Source organism: Sinocyclocheilus rhinocerous, unplaced genomic scaffold, assembly GCF_001515625.1.
Source record: "Sinocyclocheilus rhinocerous isolate Xijiao unplaced genomic scaffold, SAMN03320098_v1.1 scaffold1191, whole genome shotgun sequence".
Lineage (NCBI taxonomy): Eukaryota > Metazoa > Chordata > Actinopteri > Cypriniformes > Cyprinidae > Sinocyclocheilus > Sinocyclocheilus rhinocerous.
In genome coordinates this window covers 404,677-422,613 of record NW_015636560.1, presented here as the reverse complement: position 1 = coordinate 422,613, position 17,937 = coordinate 404,677, and the positions used below count along the sequence as shown (strand labels likewise).

The 17,937-nt window shown below is 37.7% G+C and overlaps 1 protein-coding gene across 1 annotated transcript in view; it reads right to left on the bottom strand.

Annotated features, from left to right (window-relative positions):
- atp11b (ATPase phospholipid transporting 11B) overlaps positions 1-17,937 on the bottom strand; it is a 65,009-nt gene that overhangs the window by 23,245 nt on the left and 23,827 nt on the right. The window contains exons 9-24 of the mRNA XM_016562537.1: positions 17,243-17,307; positions 16,973-17,054; positions 16,747-16,897; positions 16,421-16,618; positions 16,182-16,340; positions 10,780-10,955; positions 10,551-10,619; positions 10,370-10,443; positions 10,180-10,283; positions 7,770-7,912; positions 7,277-7,303; positions 3,006-3,209; positions 1,453-1,606; positions 1,211-1,313; positions 991-1,136; positions 854-913 (exon numbers count right to left, since the gene is read on the bottom strand). Coding sequence (XP_016418023.1) covers positions 854-913; positions 991-1,136; positions 1,211-1,313; positions 1,453-1,606; positions 3,006-3,209; positions 7,277-7,303; positions 7,770-7,912; positions 10,180-10,283; positions 10,370-10,443; positions 10,551-10,619; positions 10,780-10,955; positions 16,182-16,340; positions 16,421-16,618; positions 16,747-16,897; positions 16,973-17,054; positions 17,243-17,307 — 1,915 coding nt within the window. The remainder of the gene's footprint in view (positions 1-853; positions 914-990; positions 1,137-1,210; positions 1,314-1,452; positions 1,607-3,005; positions 3,210-7,276; positions 7,304-7,769; positions 7,913-10,179; positions 10,284-10,369; positions 10,444-10,550; positions 10,620-10,779; positions 10,956-16,181; positions 16,341-16,420; positions 16,619-16,746; positions 16,898-16,972; positions 17,055-17,242; positions 17,308-17,937) is intronic.

Here is a 17,937-nt window from a genome sequence, read left to right as displayed (position 1 = left end):
CTTGAGGTGGTTTTTGACTTGTGCGAAAAAGGGTTAATGCGAATAATGGCAGATGGAAACGCATTTTGCGAATAAATCCCGCATGAGCGTTCAAAAAAGTCATGTGACTTTGCGCTATGGGACAGCATAACCTGACTAACCAGCGGACCGATTTAGTTGCACAGCATCTGAAATGTTGTCATGGTCATTCTGAAGTGCCCGAGCAAAGTATGTCATCAAAGTATTTCTACTGCCTCCCAGAACGGTCTACCACGACTGCGTTCCCAAACAGCTGACATTCAGCTCCGAAAGCAAGACCGCATTTATTGTGCTTCGTCTGCTCACTCAAAGCGCAAGTAATTTATTATATTTGAGAATTATTATATTCAGTGGCTTCTCTTACTTTTCTTAGTGATATTTAGTGCCAGTTTATCAGGAAGTGATGATTTGCTGACTCGTTGGATGGAAACAGTGCTTGTTCGCAAATGTTTTATGCGATATTCCAATTTTGCTCACAAGTTAAATTTGCAACTTTGGATGGAAACCCGGCTGTTGATAAAAAAGTAGCTTAAATGCACTGCAAGTAGCTTTGGAAAAAAAGCATCTGCCAAATACATAAGTGTAAATGTAAATGTAAAATAACTTAATACTAAGGCTTTAGAGTTTAAATCACTAACCCTACATATTAGCAGTACATTTACCACTGTTTTGCGAAATTTTCCAGGTGAAATCCAGTCATTTCAATGGGAATCCTTGAGAACTGGTATTTCAAGCGAAGGTGAAAGATTTTGCAACGGGTTAAAGTTGGTCACACAGATTCGTCGTGTTAACCAACAGAAAATTACATAAAATGATGACTGGGAGAGACACTTACTTGCTGTGAGAACAAACAGAAGAACTGGTATAAAAACTGGGGAGTGATAAAGCACACATTCTACAAGAAAACAAAACAGAGTTTTATAAAAACGCAAATCTTCAACCGGAAAGCCACACAAAAAGCTCCCAACGTACCTTGTAGAAAAAGTACTGCACAAGGGTTGCTATTCTAATGTAGTAGAAATGGCCGTGTACAAGCAGCAATTTGGCGAGGAACTTGAACCTCGCGATTGCATAGTCGCTGTTCCTCACGGCTTGTCTTCCTTCTTTGCCCATGATTCCTGTACGGAGGTTCATTCGGTTAGCTTGATCGCAATACATTTGACTCGCAAGCCACACCTTTGAGTCCACCTACCAATACCAACGTGAGCCTCCTGGATCATACTGACATCGTTGGCTCCGTCTCCAATGGCTAATGTAATAGGCTTCTCAGGAGAAGTCTTCAACAGTCTCACCACCTGCAAAACACACACCAGCGCTATGAAAACAACAGGCCAGTGTGGGGCGACTGAGCAGAGACCGGACATATTAGTGTGCGTGACCTCTGACCTTGTGGAGAGAGTGAAACCTGAACACAAGGAGGGTAAGGTGACCCACCTTGGCTTTTTGGAGAGGTGCCATTCTGCAGCAGAGTACCGCCGAGCAGTTCTTACACACCTCCATGAAGAGTTTCTCATGCTCCCGCAGAGCCAGAGACAGACTGGCCCCATCCACCACCAGCCCGTGCTGGATCACATGATCCTCCTTGATCCTGCACAAACCCATCTCAAACAATTAGTCCTACAATTAGTTTCCCTTTCAGATGCAACGTTTATGGGAGGAGAGTATTAAAATTAATCACGCAACGCGATTTACTAACATTTACGCTCGTCAAATTACTGGTATTTGCGCAAGTATTTAATGCCCCCAAAAAAGCATGTCTTAAAGGGGTCATGACATGAGAAATCAAAATTGCCTTGATCTTTTGGCATATAAGAGGTCTTTGTTCCATTAAAATGTCCTGCAAGTTTCATAGCTTAAGACGTCCTCCTCATTATAAACAAAGCATTTATTTAATCAAGCTCCAAAAACGACTCGTTTTGGATTCAATGCGGCAAGGTGGCGTCACCTAGCCCCAGTCGTTTGCATATACAACGCCTTCAGATCAACACATTGACATAGGCGCCGCCCACTGGCGTTAAGCCGCTAACGGCTTGTTCACGCTTGATCAATGCGAGTGTCACGTCAGAAATGACAATCACTGCCGCTAACTTGTCTACACTGGATACAGAATAGAGAAGCGCGTTCACTTTCTGACACAGTCCACTCGCTCGAGTCTGTCGTCAATCGGACAAATGGACTGAAAGATTGTTCGCTTTGACACGTTTGGTTTAAACGGCTCGTTCACATCTTTGTACAGATATCAGAAAGATCTCAGCGTAAGGAACAAGTGGATTGTTTATATTTAATGGCACCCCGGATCGTGTCAGAGGATTGATCGGAGCATGTTGTTTTGTAAACGAGGCACAGTGTCATGGAGAGTTCACGAAGAAACATTTGTTGAAAGATGAAGCGGTACTAGATCTGACTGCAGCTGCATCACAAACCGTAAGTAAAGGATTTCATAATGCTTTGTCTGGAAATGACCTTGATCATGTTGTCAAAACACTCAAAACATGCAATAGCAATGGGGCGCTGACACTGTTTCCTATGCAGTGACGTTAGCCAATCATAACAGTGGCCGATTACTGACAAGCCTTAAAAGACCCGCTCCTTGAAACCAGGTCGTTTTAGAGAGAGGTTCAGAATGAGGGTTGAAAATAATCCTTTTTACATATTTGAGCAAAAAAACTTTATTAACATTATAAGTAAACCTCAAAGAACATATTAAATTAATTTAAAAAAAAATCAATTTCATGACCCCTTTAAACTATTTTGCGCTTGAAATGGCTGCATTTGTTGTTGCTAGGAGGAGGCACCGCAGAGAACATAGAGAGCGTGGTAGAAGAGAGAGGATTTTTTCTACATGTATTTGCCCTGTTTAGTAAATCTGGTCCTTAGTCGTATATTCCCATTCAACATGGAAGGTGAAAATCGCTTGACACTCAGCATGAAAGAGAGTCTAAAAAGGGCTGGAGATCTCTAAGGAAGTGTGCACTGGTGTGTTTTACCTCCGGTCCAGTCTGCGGAGCTGCTCGGCGCACTCGTTGTCTGATTTCTGCTGCACGAGCTCCAGGATGTTCATGGTGCGGTGGAAGTGACCGCAGGAGAGGCTCACGCTAACCGCCGTCTCATGCTTGTCACCGGTCAACACCCACACCTTGATTCCAGCCAGTCGCAGAGCTTCAATCGTCTCCTGGACCTTGTCCTGCAGCCTAGACACGAACACACACAGCGGGTCAGAGCATCTGGATTTCACAGGCCACAAAATACAACATATATATATACAGGTGCATCTCAAATTAGAATGTCATGGAAAAGTTCATTTATTTCAGTAATTCAACTCAAATTGTGAAACTCGTGTATTAAATAAATTCAATGCACACAGACTGAAGTAGTTTAAGTCTTTGGTTCTTTTAATTGTGATGATTTTGGCTCACATTTAACAAAACCTCACCAATTCACTATCTCAACAAATTAGAAAATGGTGACATGCCAATCAGCTAATCAAATCAAAACACCTGCAAAGGTTTCCTGACCCTTCAAAATGGTCTCATGCCATGCCGAATTGAGGCAGTAATTAAAGCAAAATGAGCCCCTACCAAGTATTGAGTACATGTACGTAAATGAACATACTTTCCAGAAGGCTAAAAATGTTTTTTTTATTGGTCTTAATAAGTATTCTAATTTGTTGAGATAGTTAATTGGTGGGTTTTTGTTAAATGTGAGCCAAAATCATCACAATTAAATATTCTAATTTGTTGAACTACTTCAGTCTGTGTGCATTGAATTTATTTAATACACGAGTTTCACAATTTGAGTTGAATTACTGAAATAAATGAACTTTTCCACGACATTCTAATTTATTGAGATGCACCTCTATATACAGTATATATATTTGATTTTTATAATTTTAAAATTTGTTTAAATTTTTAATGTGAATTAATTTGAATTAAAGTTAGGAAACCTTTGCAGGTGTTTTGAGTTGATTAGCTGATTGGCATGTCACCATATTCTAATTTGTTGAACTACTTCAGTCTGTGTGCATTGAATTTATTTAATACACGAGTTTCACAATTTGAGTTGAATTACTGAAATAAATGAACTTTTCCACGACATTCTAATTTATTGAGATGCACCTGTATATACAGTATATATATTTTATTTTTATAATTTAAAAATTTGTTTTAATTTTTAATGTGAATTAATTTGAATTAAAGTTTTAGCAAATTTGTTGCGGTTTTTCATTTTTATATATATTTTTTTGTTTTGTTTTAAATATGTCTATATATTTTACGTTTTAGATTTTAGTTTTAGCTATATTACTAGTAGTGCAACCAAAAATAAATAAATTATATATATATACACACACACACACATATATATAGTTAATGTTTTTTTTCTCCTTTTTTTCCTTTTGGTTTTTCCCAAATGCTGACACACACCACTGATTGGATTAAAATTAACAGATAATAATCTTTCGAACAAACATGAAAACACATAACATCAATGATGTGCATATAACCAGGTGGGAATTATTTTTTTAATCACCTCTTGGTAATTATTCTTTAATCACATGGAAAAAAGTTTTCTACTTTTTTTTTCTTTTATTAACATGAAATCAAGGCACTTTTTATCAATTATACTATTAATTACTTTTATATTATTTATATTATTCAAGTTTTTTTTAACAACTGTCAAGCATCTGATAAACGTTAAGTAGCATGTTCTTAAGAACTCATTTAGAAAATAATTAAATGTATCTCTTAGCCTTGACTTTACACAGTAACAAATTAAGCACACTGTTGGCATTTACTCCAGACACAGCAGCATTATGCTGCAGAGAATGCCAACCACATAATTGCTTATGCAGTCACAGCTTGTTGTTTTCCCTGAGGCTTGATTAAACGTGCAGATTAACAAGCAGCTATTCACACTTGACCCATGGAAACGGCTCACCATTCATTAAAGCAAAACCATCCTGATCTCTACAGTCATCATGTGTGAAAGTGCCACACTGATGACAGCTTCATCAAGTTTTCTTGTAGTCATAAATGGGTTTTTCATCATTATTTTTACTCTCTCTGACTCTTAAGGCATGCACATTCACAGTTGTGTTGTTCAGCTAATTTTCGCAGGCAAAATTTTGTCATTTCAACCGCAAATGGGATTTATGCGTGAGGATGAAAGATTTCCATATGCAGATTTTGGTTGCACAATTTTATTATTGTTCTATTTGTATTCCTCATGCTTTTATATATAGCTCTATACAGTCGCCTACCACAAAGACGGTCAAGATCTATCTGAGGATTTCTCTGAAGATGCTCATTGGGAGGACGTGTATGTGCCTCAGTTGTACAGTTTTAATGGTTCGTCAAAAGGCTCATGGAAATCACAGCGACAGTCACTGCAGCACGATTCCAGACACGCTCCTGTGTCCCTGCATGCCTTTAACACTTGAATTGCACATGTGGACAGAGATTGATGGCTAGTCTTAAGAGCACAGAGAGCTGTGTGAGTCATGGCGACATGTCAAACTGCATTACTGACTCATGGCTGACTTCCTGCTCTCCTGCCAGGAGGCCGTCCAATAATCACGAGCGAGCACCACACGAGTGTGAAGTCATCACACCACTGCCACTATCAGCACTGCCTGTTGACAATTAACTGTCATATATTGTCACAGAGAGTATGTGCATTTAACAGATCCAACAGACTTTTTTTTATCCAAAGTTCTTTAGTGCTATCAAAATTAAAGTTTTAACTTTTTAAGTTCAACTTTTAATTTTTAATGCAGATAAAAAAAAAAAAATGCCAAAAATCTGACGATATATTTGTCGACCACTAGCATTATACCTTGTCTACATCAAGTGTGACTGTTGTCAGTTTGAGGCCATCTACACTGAACATGCCATCTATTTGATTTTGTTGCATTGTTCCCCTTGTCTCTGGTGTAGACACAATTTATATTTATAGTACAAGCTATATTTCGGTAGCATTATAATAGAACCTCAAGCAACATATTAACATTAGTTATCATGCAAGTTATTTGGCATTTTTAAATGATCTGCATTGGCTGATAAGTTTTTCTGTTTGGCTTTTATTTTGACAGCGTTGAGAACACCTAACAGTCTCCATTAGTTTAAGATCCGTGTTTAACACTTCTAATGGTGTGTGCACACCAATTGCGCGAGTAGATTACATACAAAGTCAATGCAAAGACGTGAATAGACACTAATGATGTGAATTGGGTGACGCGAATATTCATAATATTCGCCTCAATTGCATCTTGACCCGCAGGTTGAAAAATTTAAATTCTAGCGGGAAATTTGCACAAGCCAATCAGCAAAGAGCTTATTGACCTGTCCGGTTGTTTCAGAAAATGGAAGACAGCATGCACAATGTTTATATTTGTGTAAGTGACGAGAAAAACATCACACGAGTAATCTAGAGTGAGTAACGTGATGAGAGTAATGCAATGCTAATATTTCCATTGTGTTGTGGCTTGTTGCGTTGTGGCTTGTTTCCATTGTGGCTTGGTTCCATTGTGTTGCAGTTTGTTCTGTTGTGTTGTGCTAAATTTATTGCATTGCGACTCGTTTCCATTGTGTTGTGCAAATTTCGCTGTGTTGCGGCTTGTTTCCGTTGTGTTGCGGCTTGTTTCTGTTGTGTTGCGCAAATTTCGTTGTGTTGCGGCTTGTTTACATTGTGTTGTGCTAATTTTGCTGTCTTGTGGCTTGTTTCCATTGTGTTCTGCTAATTTCGTTGTGTTACGGCTTGTTTCTGTTGTGTTGCGCACATTTCGTTGTTGCAGCTTGTTTCCATTGTGTTGTGGAGATTTCGTTGTGTTCTGCACTACTGGGCCAACGTAGCTTTCCTATTATTTTCATACTTGCTGAAGGTAATGACAGAAAAGTAATTTGACCAATAGTGTGCAAGTGTTGCACATAATTGACCAATTAGGTATGGCCACATCCACTCAGGCACTATGATGTATTTGTGTCGTATTCTTTACAGTGTTCATGTTATATAAATTTTATGTATATTTTAAATATTGTTTATTTGTGAGAAATACTATAATATGATCACAGAATTAAGAAGTTGCCATCTAAAGCAGTGTTTGCCAACCTTTTTTTTGCCGCGGCACAGATTTGCTAAGTAAAAAATCCCAAGGCAATCAGGAGTCCAGCTGCTCAAACACAAACTGGAGGATCCAAACTTTAAACTGCAGATACTCAAGTATGTCAAACACTAAAGCCCAAAGTATACTTAGTTTTTGTACGTGTACACTAGCGCAGTGTTTCCCAACCTTTTTTATGCCACGGAACATTTTTGATAAGTAAAAAAATCCAACGACACACCACTAAGAAAAAAAAAAAAAAAGATAGAAATGGGGGAAAGTCCCCCCCCCCCATAATTAACAATGCGTCGTCAGAGATGGTATTTTGGCTTTATATATGATCAGACACTTGCACTTAACATTTTCTGAAAATCATTCTCAAATGGAGTTAACGAGGTGTTTGACGAGTGAAGATCTGCGTTTTGTCCGTCATGGCCGGATCGGAGGCAGTAAATTAATCACATTATTTCTTCATCAATTTACAGGTTATAAAGTTTATTGTAGGTATATGGGAGCTCAGTTTTGCTTGTCGTTTAATACATTTGGCCATGATACAAAAGATGAACCGCTATGCACAAGATATTTAAAACGTACACAAGTATATTGGCTACAACTAGACGGCAAAAGCTATGGTTCTTCTCCACTCTTCAAACACACAAAAACATAGTTGAAGACCTCGACCAGTCGTTCCTCTCTCTGCTGCAGAGCCGTTCTGGCTTCATGGAGCCGCCGGTCCACTTCCTGATACTCATCTGCACTGAAGTGTCTGCAGGCCACCACTAACGTCCGCAAACCCTTCTACAAAAGTGAGATGGGACAAACACATGAGGAAGAAAGTTAAACTAGTCCATTTTACTGATTTGTGCACAAATGAAGGATCAATAATACACAAAATAATGTAATACAAAAGCTGATATAAAGTAGAACTGATGGTGAACTGCTGGCCAAGAAGCTGCTTGAAAGCCACAGTCCCGAGCTCCACGTCCATAATTGAGTTAATGCTCTTAAGCGCAGACATAGAGAGCATTCAGTGTATGGAGGAGCATTTCAATGTGGCTGTTGTGTCTGAAACATCCCATGAGTCTCAATACGATCCTCTGAGGACTGCCGGGAGTGTGTGTGTGTGTGTGTGCGATGCGAGTCTGAAGACACTCTCATGGGTTTCAGTACAGCTGATAATGAGGACAGCAAACAGAGCTAATTAACTGCAGTGCTCTCATCAACATCATTTGAATTAGAAAAGCTGAACTCGGACCAGACCTCGACATTTCAACTAGACTTTTAGATGTCTGAAGAAAAAGTTTAGTGGCTACTCGCTCATCCATGCTTGTGAGACTTTGCTAGGGCATTTTGAGGAGATTTGTCTAGGCAGTTGTTTCCTGTACAAATCAGTCTCTACAATATTCTGGGGCTGAATTCATGAAATATTCTTTGTAAAATTCTCAGTAACTGCTATTTTTCTTATTTTCTAATTTAATGAAGTTAAGAATATTTTGTGTCATCTAAAACATTTAGGAATGGTATTTATGTTTTCTTAAGATTGTTCTAAAGAAAAAAAAGAAAAAAAGAAGAAAAAAAACGAAGAATTTAAATTTCCAAAAAGAATCTTATTAAAAATCACTGTAAATAAACACATTTGCAAAATTTAGGCAAAATTTTGTGGACAAAAATGGCCCATTTTCCGTTGTCAATAATGTGGTTATGAATGAATCATAGCTCACACTCAAGTCATTTTCACAACCAAACAGCTTTCTGTTGGTCAATGTGAATGATTGAGACGAATTCTTAATCACATGAATTCCAACTGAAATGACTGGAATTTGCCTACGAAATTTTGCAGAGTAACAGTAAATTTGACTGAACCATAATGGGATATGGTCTGGCTTCCTGGAGCGTCGTCAGTAGTATTACTTCTGCTATGGATATGTAGAGTTTCTGTGCAAGATCGCCCTCCGGCTTCCAGTATGAATTAAACAGTCTTTACATTACGTGTGTACTCGTTAATGCTCACAGCACCCTATTTTGGGTAAAAATAGGAAAGATAATACTTTTCTCTAAAGAAACAGGATTCCCTGAATTATCGTCATTGATATCGTTATCGCAATAAATACCAGAAATACCGTGATATATTTTAAAGCCCATATCGCCCATCCCTACTACTAACTACTGAATTTTACTGAATTTATTGGGTACAAATTAAGACAAATATTAACAACAGTACATTACAACAGTAATGAGATGTTGTCAGGCCATACGTCAGTAAAAATGAATCTTCCTGTCCTGTCAGCCATTATACTGTGCTCGTAGCACGTGCTCTTCAATTGCACACACAAATATGGCAGCGCGCTGTAGCCTGTATTATTTCATATTAAAGCGTGAATGAAACTACAAGCGTGTGCGTCAGAGCCGCATCACATTCAGCAGCGGCAGCTCTTAAAGTAATAGCAGCCAAATAACCTAATAAACCAGCTGCTGTGATGTCTGTTCATCAAAGAAAAAAAAGGAAAAAAAAGGAAATCAATAACTTTTGTAGCTTTAAGGATTCATCTATATTTCATTTAAAATTTAGTGTTTGAAAACTTTATTCATTTTCTGTATATTTTCTACTTGCTGAAGGACACAGGTAGCTAAATATGACATTATAATGGACAACTAAAACTCATGCTCTTAAGAATGAATTTGAATTTTTTTCAAGAATTTCACATTTTTACAGACCTCTTACAACTTGTCTTAAGAAAATTGTTTCTTAACAAGATTTTCATAAATCCGGCCCCTGGTCTTGAGGTACAGTATAACTCAATCCCGCCTTCAAATGTAAGTCTATGTGATTTTTTTTTTTTAAACCACTTAATTGTCCGGTGAAAATTGCCAAAATGTAGCTTTGAGAAAAATAACACCGCACTTCTCCACACGCCGCAAAATCTGGTGTGGACGAGTTGTACACTGAATACTTTGGGATCAGGATATGGTCCATTTTACTACTTATGAGCAACAGTGAAACTTCAAGCACCACTAACTAGAGTGAACTAGTATGCAAGCATGGCAGCATAATGTAGAGAGCTCACCAGAGCAAACTCATCCACGTGGACTCTGGTTTTATCGATCTCGCCACTCGTGGTGTAGGGCAGAATGGCTGATTCGGCTCCTTTCGTGAATAGCACCTTTTCACCTAATGAGAGACACAATGTCATTAGATAACTCCTCACGCGCTGCGGTTCAGTCATAAACAGCACATGTGTGATCAGATGCACATGCCTGAGGGCTTCTGCAGAATCACACTCATTCTTCTGCGGTTTGCGTCAAACTCCAGAACGTGGAGGAGTTTGTATCTGCGGGCGGAAAGATAGCTGTTAAACAGACAACTCTAAAAGCTAAACAACTTTATGAATATGGTTCACATTAAGTCATCTAAAATAAACAGAAAAGTGTGATGTACTTCTCTGCTTTTCCAAATGTTTTAATCTCCATGTTTTCTCCATGGCTTCCTATAAATGTGACACCCACCCTGCAGTCAAAAACATCATTTAAAGATATGGTTCACAGAAAAAGTTTTTTGTAGTCAAATGTTTCAACAGTCATGGTCAAAAGATTATATTTAGCACAACTGACTGCAGAAATACACAGTAGCAGGTGACAGAGAAACTGAGCTGCAGCTGTGCTCTCACCTCTTGGTGGCTTCCACTAGTGCTTTCTCGTCAGGAGAAGAGGCGTAATACTCCATCTGAGGAGAGAAGCCATTGGCATGTGAGAACGGGTCTCCCGGCCCATCCGTTTGATCATAACTGATCTGCACCGTGTGACACAGTGAGACGGCTTTCAGGAACAACTCCTCCTCCCTGTTCTGAAAGGTGTACACACAAAATAATACTGTCACACTTTGATTTAAAACATGACCAGTTGAAGAATGTCACCACTGTAATGTTTATCATGTATCACAAAAACAGGTCCTATTTCATTTAAAACTTAAAATATAAGGTAAAAATATTGCAATTTAATAATTAATGTCATCAGAATTTAGCACAAACTAGTGTCATTTTAGTATCATAGAGATAAAATTCTAGTTGTTTTAATATTTCAAAGTTTGTAGCTTTTAGTTATTTTTATTCATTTTGTGTTTTTGTCATTTTTAGTACTTCTTATATGTTTTAGTTATTTTCGTACAATTCAATTAAAATGAAAAATGCCTTGGCAACTGGCTGAAGTAGTTATTTTTTGTTTAATATTCATTAGAAGTCCAAGCACAGAGTGTCAAAATTGCACCTATAGACGGTGCTAAATCTTTAAAAATCTTTTTTAATTATGGCATAACTGTATGATCAGTAAAGTTGAACAATGGTATGCATCCTCTTTGGTGGATGTCCTAACATGTGCTCTAAAATGACTTGGCTACATAAAAACAAAACAAAATAACATTGCCACCATCTTCCAGTCCACATTCTGTGGCTAATAACAACATGGCCTAATGTTACAAAATTTTATATATTTGCACATTGTGTGAAAATGAGTAAGTTCCAAATTTTGTGAAAATCGCTGGTTCGATAACAAGTTTTTGCCAAAAACTTCAGTCTCTCCAAATAAGCTAATCATATCTGTATCCATTTCCACAAATAAAATAAATAAATAAATAAAAATAAAAAATTCTGTCACTGAGTTTTGTTCTTTTGTCAAACGTTTTCGTCCTAGGCCATTGGTCCAATTTGCATGAAATTTGGTGAATATCAACTAGAAATGCTTCTGACAAAAACTATTGAAAGAATTTGAATTAATTTAACCCTTTAAGCCCTGAGGGCATTTTTGCTTCACTGAAGTTACCAAATAACCAGGAGAGTCAAATGAGAGTAAACTTTCTGTACTTTCAGCGGGGAAAATTTTGAGTGTCCAAGAGAAATTTTTCATATCGGTCTTATTTGACATTCAATATCTCAGGACAGAAATAAGGTAGGAGGAAAATTCCCATGATGTTCCCCAGCATGTTAGCTGTATTTGTTTCAAATTTTGAGGTGATAGCATAAAGTATCCAAAAGTTACAGTATTTTGTAACAAAATAGGCCTTTTTGTTTAGCTCTTGACTCCCTGAAGGCATTTTAAAAACTGTTGTTTTCTGAGTGCCATGCACAAAAATAATGACTCATAACTCCTAGACCATAGCAAGGAGAGTCAAAAGGTAGGTATCGTTTCATAGAAATCTTTCTATATTTTTAAGGGGGTAAAAATCTTTGCATTTGAATATTCATGTTGAGAAATAGGTGATAAAATGTAAGAAAAATTAGTGTGGTCAAGGGAAATTTTTCATACCATTCTTATTTGATGTTCAATATCTCATGAAAGAAATAAGGTAGGAGAAATTTTTTTTGGTGATGTTCCCCAACATGTGTGCTGTAGGTGAATTCAATTTTGTGGTGATATCATTAAGTAATCAAACGTTACAGCTTTTGGAACCAAGGTAGCCCTTCTCTTAGCCCTTTACAGTTTTGAAATTGTTGTTTTGAATTTGAAGTAATGCCTCACTCAAGTTTAGTCAAAGCCCCAAAAAATTATACTTGTTTTATTCTACTCGATGAGACCTTTCAAATGACATATGACACATGACTATCTGAGCTGTTTGATGTTTCTGACATATTAGAGTACATGGCACAAAAAACATTTTTCATAAATTATGAAAACATTTTTTTCTATTTATCCGCAAATAACTCAGCACTACTTAGGAGTTAATCAAAGTGGCTACATGCATTGTAAAGGCCAGACTCCAAGCTTTCAAATGACACCTATTTTTTGTTGATCAATGCAGTGATTTTGAAAAATATGATTATTTTTTTCTTCGCTAAACCCGTCGGCGGTACACTCCGGTTTAGAGGGACTACTCAGCACTCGTTAAGAGTTGATCAAAATAATTGCATTCATTAAAAAGCTGAGTTTCTAAGCTTGAAAACGATACCTATTATTGCTTAGTAATTTGATTATGAATTTTTTCGTGGGGGAGGTGTCCGGCAGGACACCTCGGGTTTAATCATGTTGAGAAATAGGTGATAAAATGTAAGAAAAATTAGTGTGGTCAAGGGAAATTTTTCATATCATTCTTATTTGACATTCAATATCTCATGAAAAAAAATAAGGTAGGAGAAAAATTATTTTTTAGTGATGTTTCCCAACATGTGTGCTGTATGTGAATTAAATTTTGTGGTGAAATCATGAAGTAATCAAAAGTTAAAGCATTTGGAACCAATGCTTCTCTTAGCCCTTTACAGTTTTGAAATTGTTGTTTTGAATTTAAAGTAATGCCTCACTCAAGTTTAATCAAAGCCCCAAGCATTTATACTTGTTTTATTCTACAGGTCTCGATGAGACCTTTCAAATGACATATGACACATGACTATCTGAGCTGTTTGATGTTTCTGACATATTAGAGTACATGGCACAAAAAACATTTTTCATAAATTATGAAAACATATTTTTCTATTTATCCGCAAATAACTCAGCACTAGAAAAATATGATAATTATTTTTTTCTCCGCTAGGGGGCGCCCGCCGGCGGTACACTCCGGTTTAGAGGAACTAGGCAGCATTGGTTAGGAGTTGATCAAAATGGTTGGATGCATTGGAAAGCTGAATTTCTAAGATTTAAAATGATACCTAATTATACATATAAAAAAAAAAGTTTTATAAAACATAAAATACACAGAAATATTCTAGGTTTTACATTCTGCTTGCCAAGTGTTCAATGGAACTCTCCAACTGATTTCTTCAATTCATGGGTTTAGGTATTATTTACACACGAAAGACGCAATGGATTGTTTTGATTTTGGACTCATTTCAATCGCGAGAATCTGCTGTAAATAATTATATGCCATTTTCCACGATCGGAGCATGTTTCATGAAGTTCCAAATAAAAGCGTAAAGTGAAAGTACAGTTGTTTATTCTGCTGCGCCTGTCTGGCTTCGTGTGTTACAGCTCTGAATGAAATCTTTAGATCTGATCGGCGGATTATGGTAAATTTGGGCTCTTTTTAATCGGGAGAATTTTCTGTGCGGTTTTTCAAGATATTTGCATGTTTCGTGAAGTTACAAGCTAAAACGGCACAGGACTGCAACCTCTGATTTTTTTGCTAAGCTACATGACCTAATTCTGTTTTGTGTGTTATAGCTCTATGAGTGATATCTTTAGATCTGAACGATGGATTATGGTGAGTTTGGGCTCTTTTTAATCGGGATAATTTTCTGCAAATAATGACTTGCCATTTTCGATGATATATGCATGTTTTATGAAGTTACAAGCAAAAACGCTACATGACAGCTACCTTAGATTTTTTTGCTAAGCTACTGTGCAGTTTTATGTGCGTTATAAATTCTTGAGGAATATCTTTAGATATAAATGACGGATTATATGATTTTGAGCTCTTTTTAATCAGGAGAATCTGTTCTAAAAAATATATATTTTTACACGATCTGATCATGTTTTATGAAGTTACAAGTAAAATGGTGACATCAATATATTATTTTCATATGGGTCTGGGGGTGACTTCTTGCACAAAAACTTGTTCCAGTTTATTCAAAGCCCCAAACAATTATGCTTGTTTTATTTTACTCGATGAGACCTTTCAAATGACATATGACACATGACTAGCTGAGCTGTATGATGTTTTTGACATATTAGAGTAAATGGCACAAAAAACATATTTTGTAAATTATAAATTTTTTGTTGTTGTCATTTATCAGTAAATAACTCGGCACTGCTTTGGAGTTAATCAAAGCGGCTACATGCATTGTAAAGCTCAGACTCTAAGTTTTCAAATGATATTAATCCATTTTTGTTGATCAAGGCAGTGGTTTGAAAAATATGATTAGTAATATTTTCGCGGAGGGGGGGTGTCCCGCCCGCGGTACACTCCGGTTTAGAGGGACTGCTCAACGCTCGTTAAGAGTTGATTCTAAGCTTTAAAATGATACCTATTTTGTGTTATTCCATTCAGGGGTTGCTTAGTAATTTGATTATGAATTTTTTCGTGCGGGAGGTGTCCCCCCTCGGGCTTAAAGGGTTAATCCTTTAGCAGATATAGGCCAATATGTTTATTGGTGTGCCTATATCTTGTAACCATTTGATCCAAACTTCATGAAAATTAAAACATGGACAACAGAACATTCTGAAGAAACTTGCCAAATTTCATGAATTTTCAATGCAAGAGGGCGCTATAACTTAACACTAACCTAATAGTGCAACTGTGATCGAACAAGTTGAGATCTGACCCAAAGAAAGGTGTACCCACAGCATCCAGAGGACAGATTGTAAAGAAATTCACTATTTTGCTTAGGGTTTCCAATTGTGCATGGACCTTACGGTCTCTCTCTTGAAACCAACACGGAAGTGACTTAAACTGCAATTCATCGACTGGCCGCTAGAGGCTGGCTCCAAAAGGGAGTCAGTCCCATAGACTCCCCATGTTAAAATGCCCAACTTTACAGCAGAAAAAAAATATGTTTACAGCCTGGTACAAAAAGTGGTTTTGGTCTAAATAGTTAATTTTGCCCTTTATGACAACTGTGAGGGGGGAGATTTTTTAAAATAACTTATCCGTTTAAATTATATTAAGCCTTAAAGTTCTGCATAATTAAAGTCGTGGCCACTTGAGTGACAGGTGGATTGCTGCTGCTGTCACCACCATCGAGCTAGATGGGCGTGGTTTCTGCCTCTTTGCCCATTTTCGATTATCCGGGAGTGACGCGCTGCCAAGATGGCGACGGCTAGTTCCGCCCACTTTGGGCTTCAAAAATTATATTCAGAAACCTACGGATGACGTCACATATACTACGTCCATGTTTTTATACAGTCTATGGCAGGGATCCTCAAACCTGGCCCACGAGATCCACTTTCCTGCAGAGTTTAGCTCTAACCCTAATCAAACACACCTGAGCATGCTAATCAATGTCTTCAGGATCATTAGAAAATCACAGGTAGCTGAGTTTGATCAGGGTTGGAGCTAAACTCTGCAGAGCATTGGACATTGGGCAAGATTTGAGGAAACCTGGTCTATGGCATTGACCAAGACAAAATCCTCTATCCTCACAAACCTTACCAAACAAGGCACTGATCCATCTGGAGAGTCTTCTGTCATTCCTTCAGGGACAAGCTTCCCGTTGATCTCCTGGTATTTGATACCGTTGATAGAACACTCCCTAAACTGCATCTCGTTCTCAGTAAGGGTTCCCGTTTTGTCTGTGAAAACGTACTCCACCTGCGGCCGCAAAATTAGCATAGATTTACTCATCTCAGACAGTATTATACCTGGGGAAACAGTTCTAATCACACACACACCTGCCCCAACTCCTCATTGAGGTCTGATGTGTTGACTTGAGCCTTCTGGTCGCTCTCTTCATGGTACAGGTCCAAGTCCCAGCTAATGAAAAAAGAGCCCAGAAACTTCTGCAGCTCAACGGTCACGTACAGCGAGATGGGGATTATGAAGTTGTACAACACCAGGAAAGCCAGGAAGTCAGAAATAAACTTCAAAATCTGCAAGGAGAAAATCACCAGCGGTCTTAACGAATCCTACTAGTTTTTGGGCCATCAAAGAGCCACCAGGTGTCACACAGTAAGACTTTTAAATGTAAAATAACCGAGTGTAGAGACTTTATAGTAACCTGACTGCTGTTTCTCTCCTGATCGGTCTTCTGATTGTAAAACGGCTCGTCCCACTTGTTCTCTGCCTGCCAGGCATACTTCAAAATGGTGCTGAGGATGGCTTCAAACAGCAGAATGCCCAAGTAAATGATGAGAAATGTATTCATGGATCTGCACGAGAGACGAGAGAGATGATGTGGTAAAATGAGAAGGAAACGGTGGAAATGGAAATGACGAAACACATACTTCTCTACTGCAGAGCGTTTCTGGGATTTGCACTTGTAGTTCAGAGCCATCTTGGACTCCATGCCCGTATATACCGCCACACCTGCATGACACAACACCAGTTATACTCAAACCATCACAACATTTTGATGAACCATTAAAAACTTTTTTGGGAGTAAAGTGCAGTCATAAGTTGCGAGACAAGTTAATAAGTAAATAAGGTCCATTTTGAATTCATATTGATTTCAAAAGTTCTAAGTTGGACTTTAAAAAATGGTGTGAATGCCGTACCAAAGATTTCTTTGGTGTTTTTTAATCTTGCTCCTCGAAGCAGGAGGTTCTCTGGTCCTAAGGGTCTAAAAAGAATAACCCAAAAATATAAATAAACAAATAAATACATGTAAAAATACACAAATACTTAAACATAAAGGGCCAGATTTAATTCCAAAACAGCGCCGATGGGAGGGGAAAATTCTGCGAGTCATTTACTAACAATGCACACATTAAAGAACACAGACGCATCCAGATAATTTCCATAATGACCAGTCTCCCAAGAGCAGCGCAAATTACCGCCTGCTTTAAGACATGTTTTTTTTGGGCATTAAATAATAGCACAAATACCAGTAATTTGACAAACTCAAACGTTAGTAAATCATGTTGTGTCATTAATTTAAATCCTGACAGTACTATTTTAACGCCAAAAGATGGCGTAAAAATAATTGTGTCCACGCCTTTTCAGCGCTAATTCGTCACTGTGCGTAAATCCTGACAGTACTATTTTAACGCCAAAAGACGGCGTAAAAAAAATTGCCCACGCCTTTTCAGCGCTAATTCGTCACTGTGCGTATATCCTGACAGTACTATTTTAAAGCCAAAAGACGGTTTGCGCTAGTGCAAGCTGTTAGTAAATCTGGCCAATAAAATTCACATAAATGATAAAACAATAATAAATAAATAAATAATTATTTTATACGCATATATATATA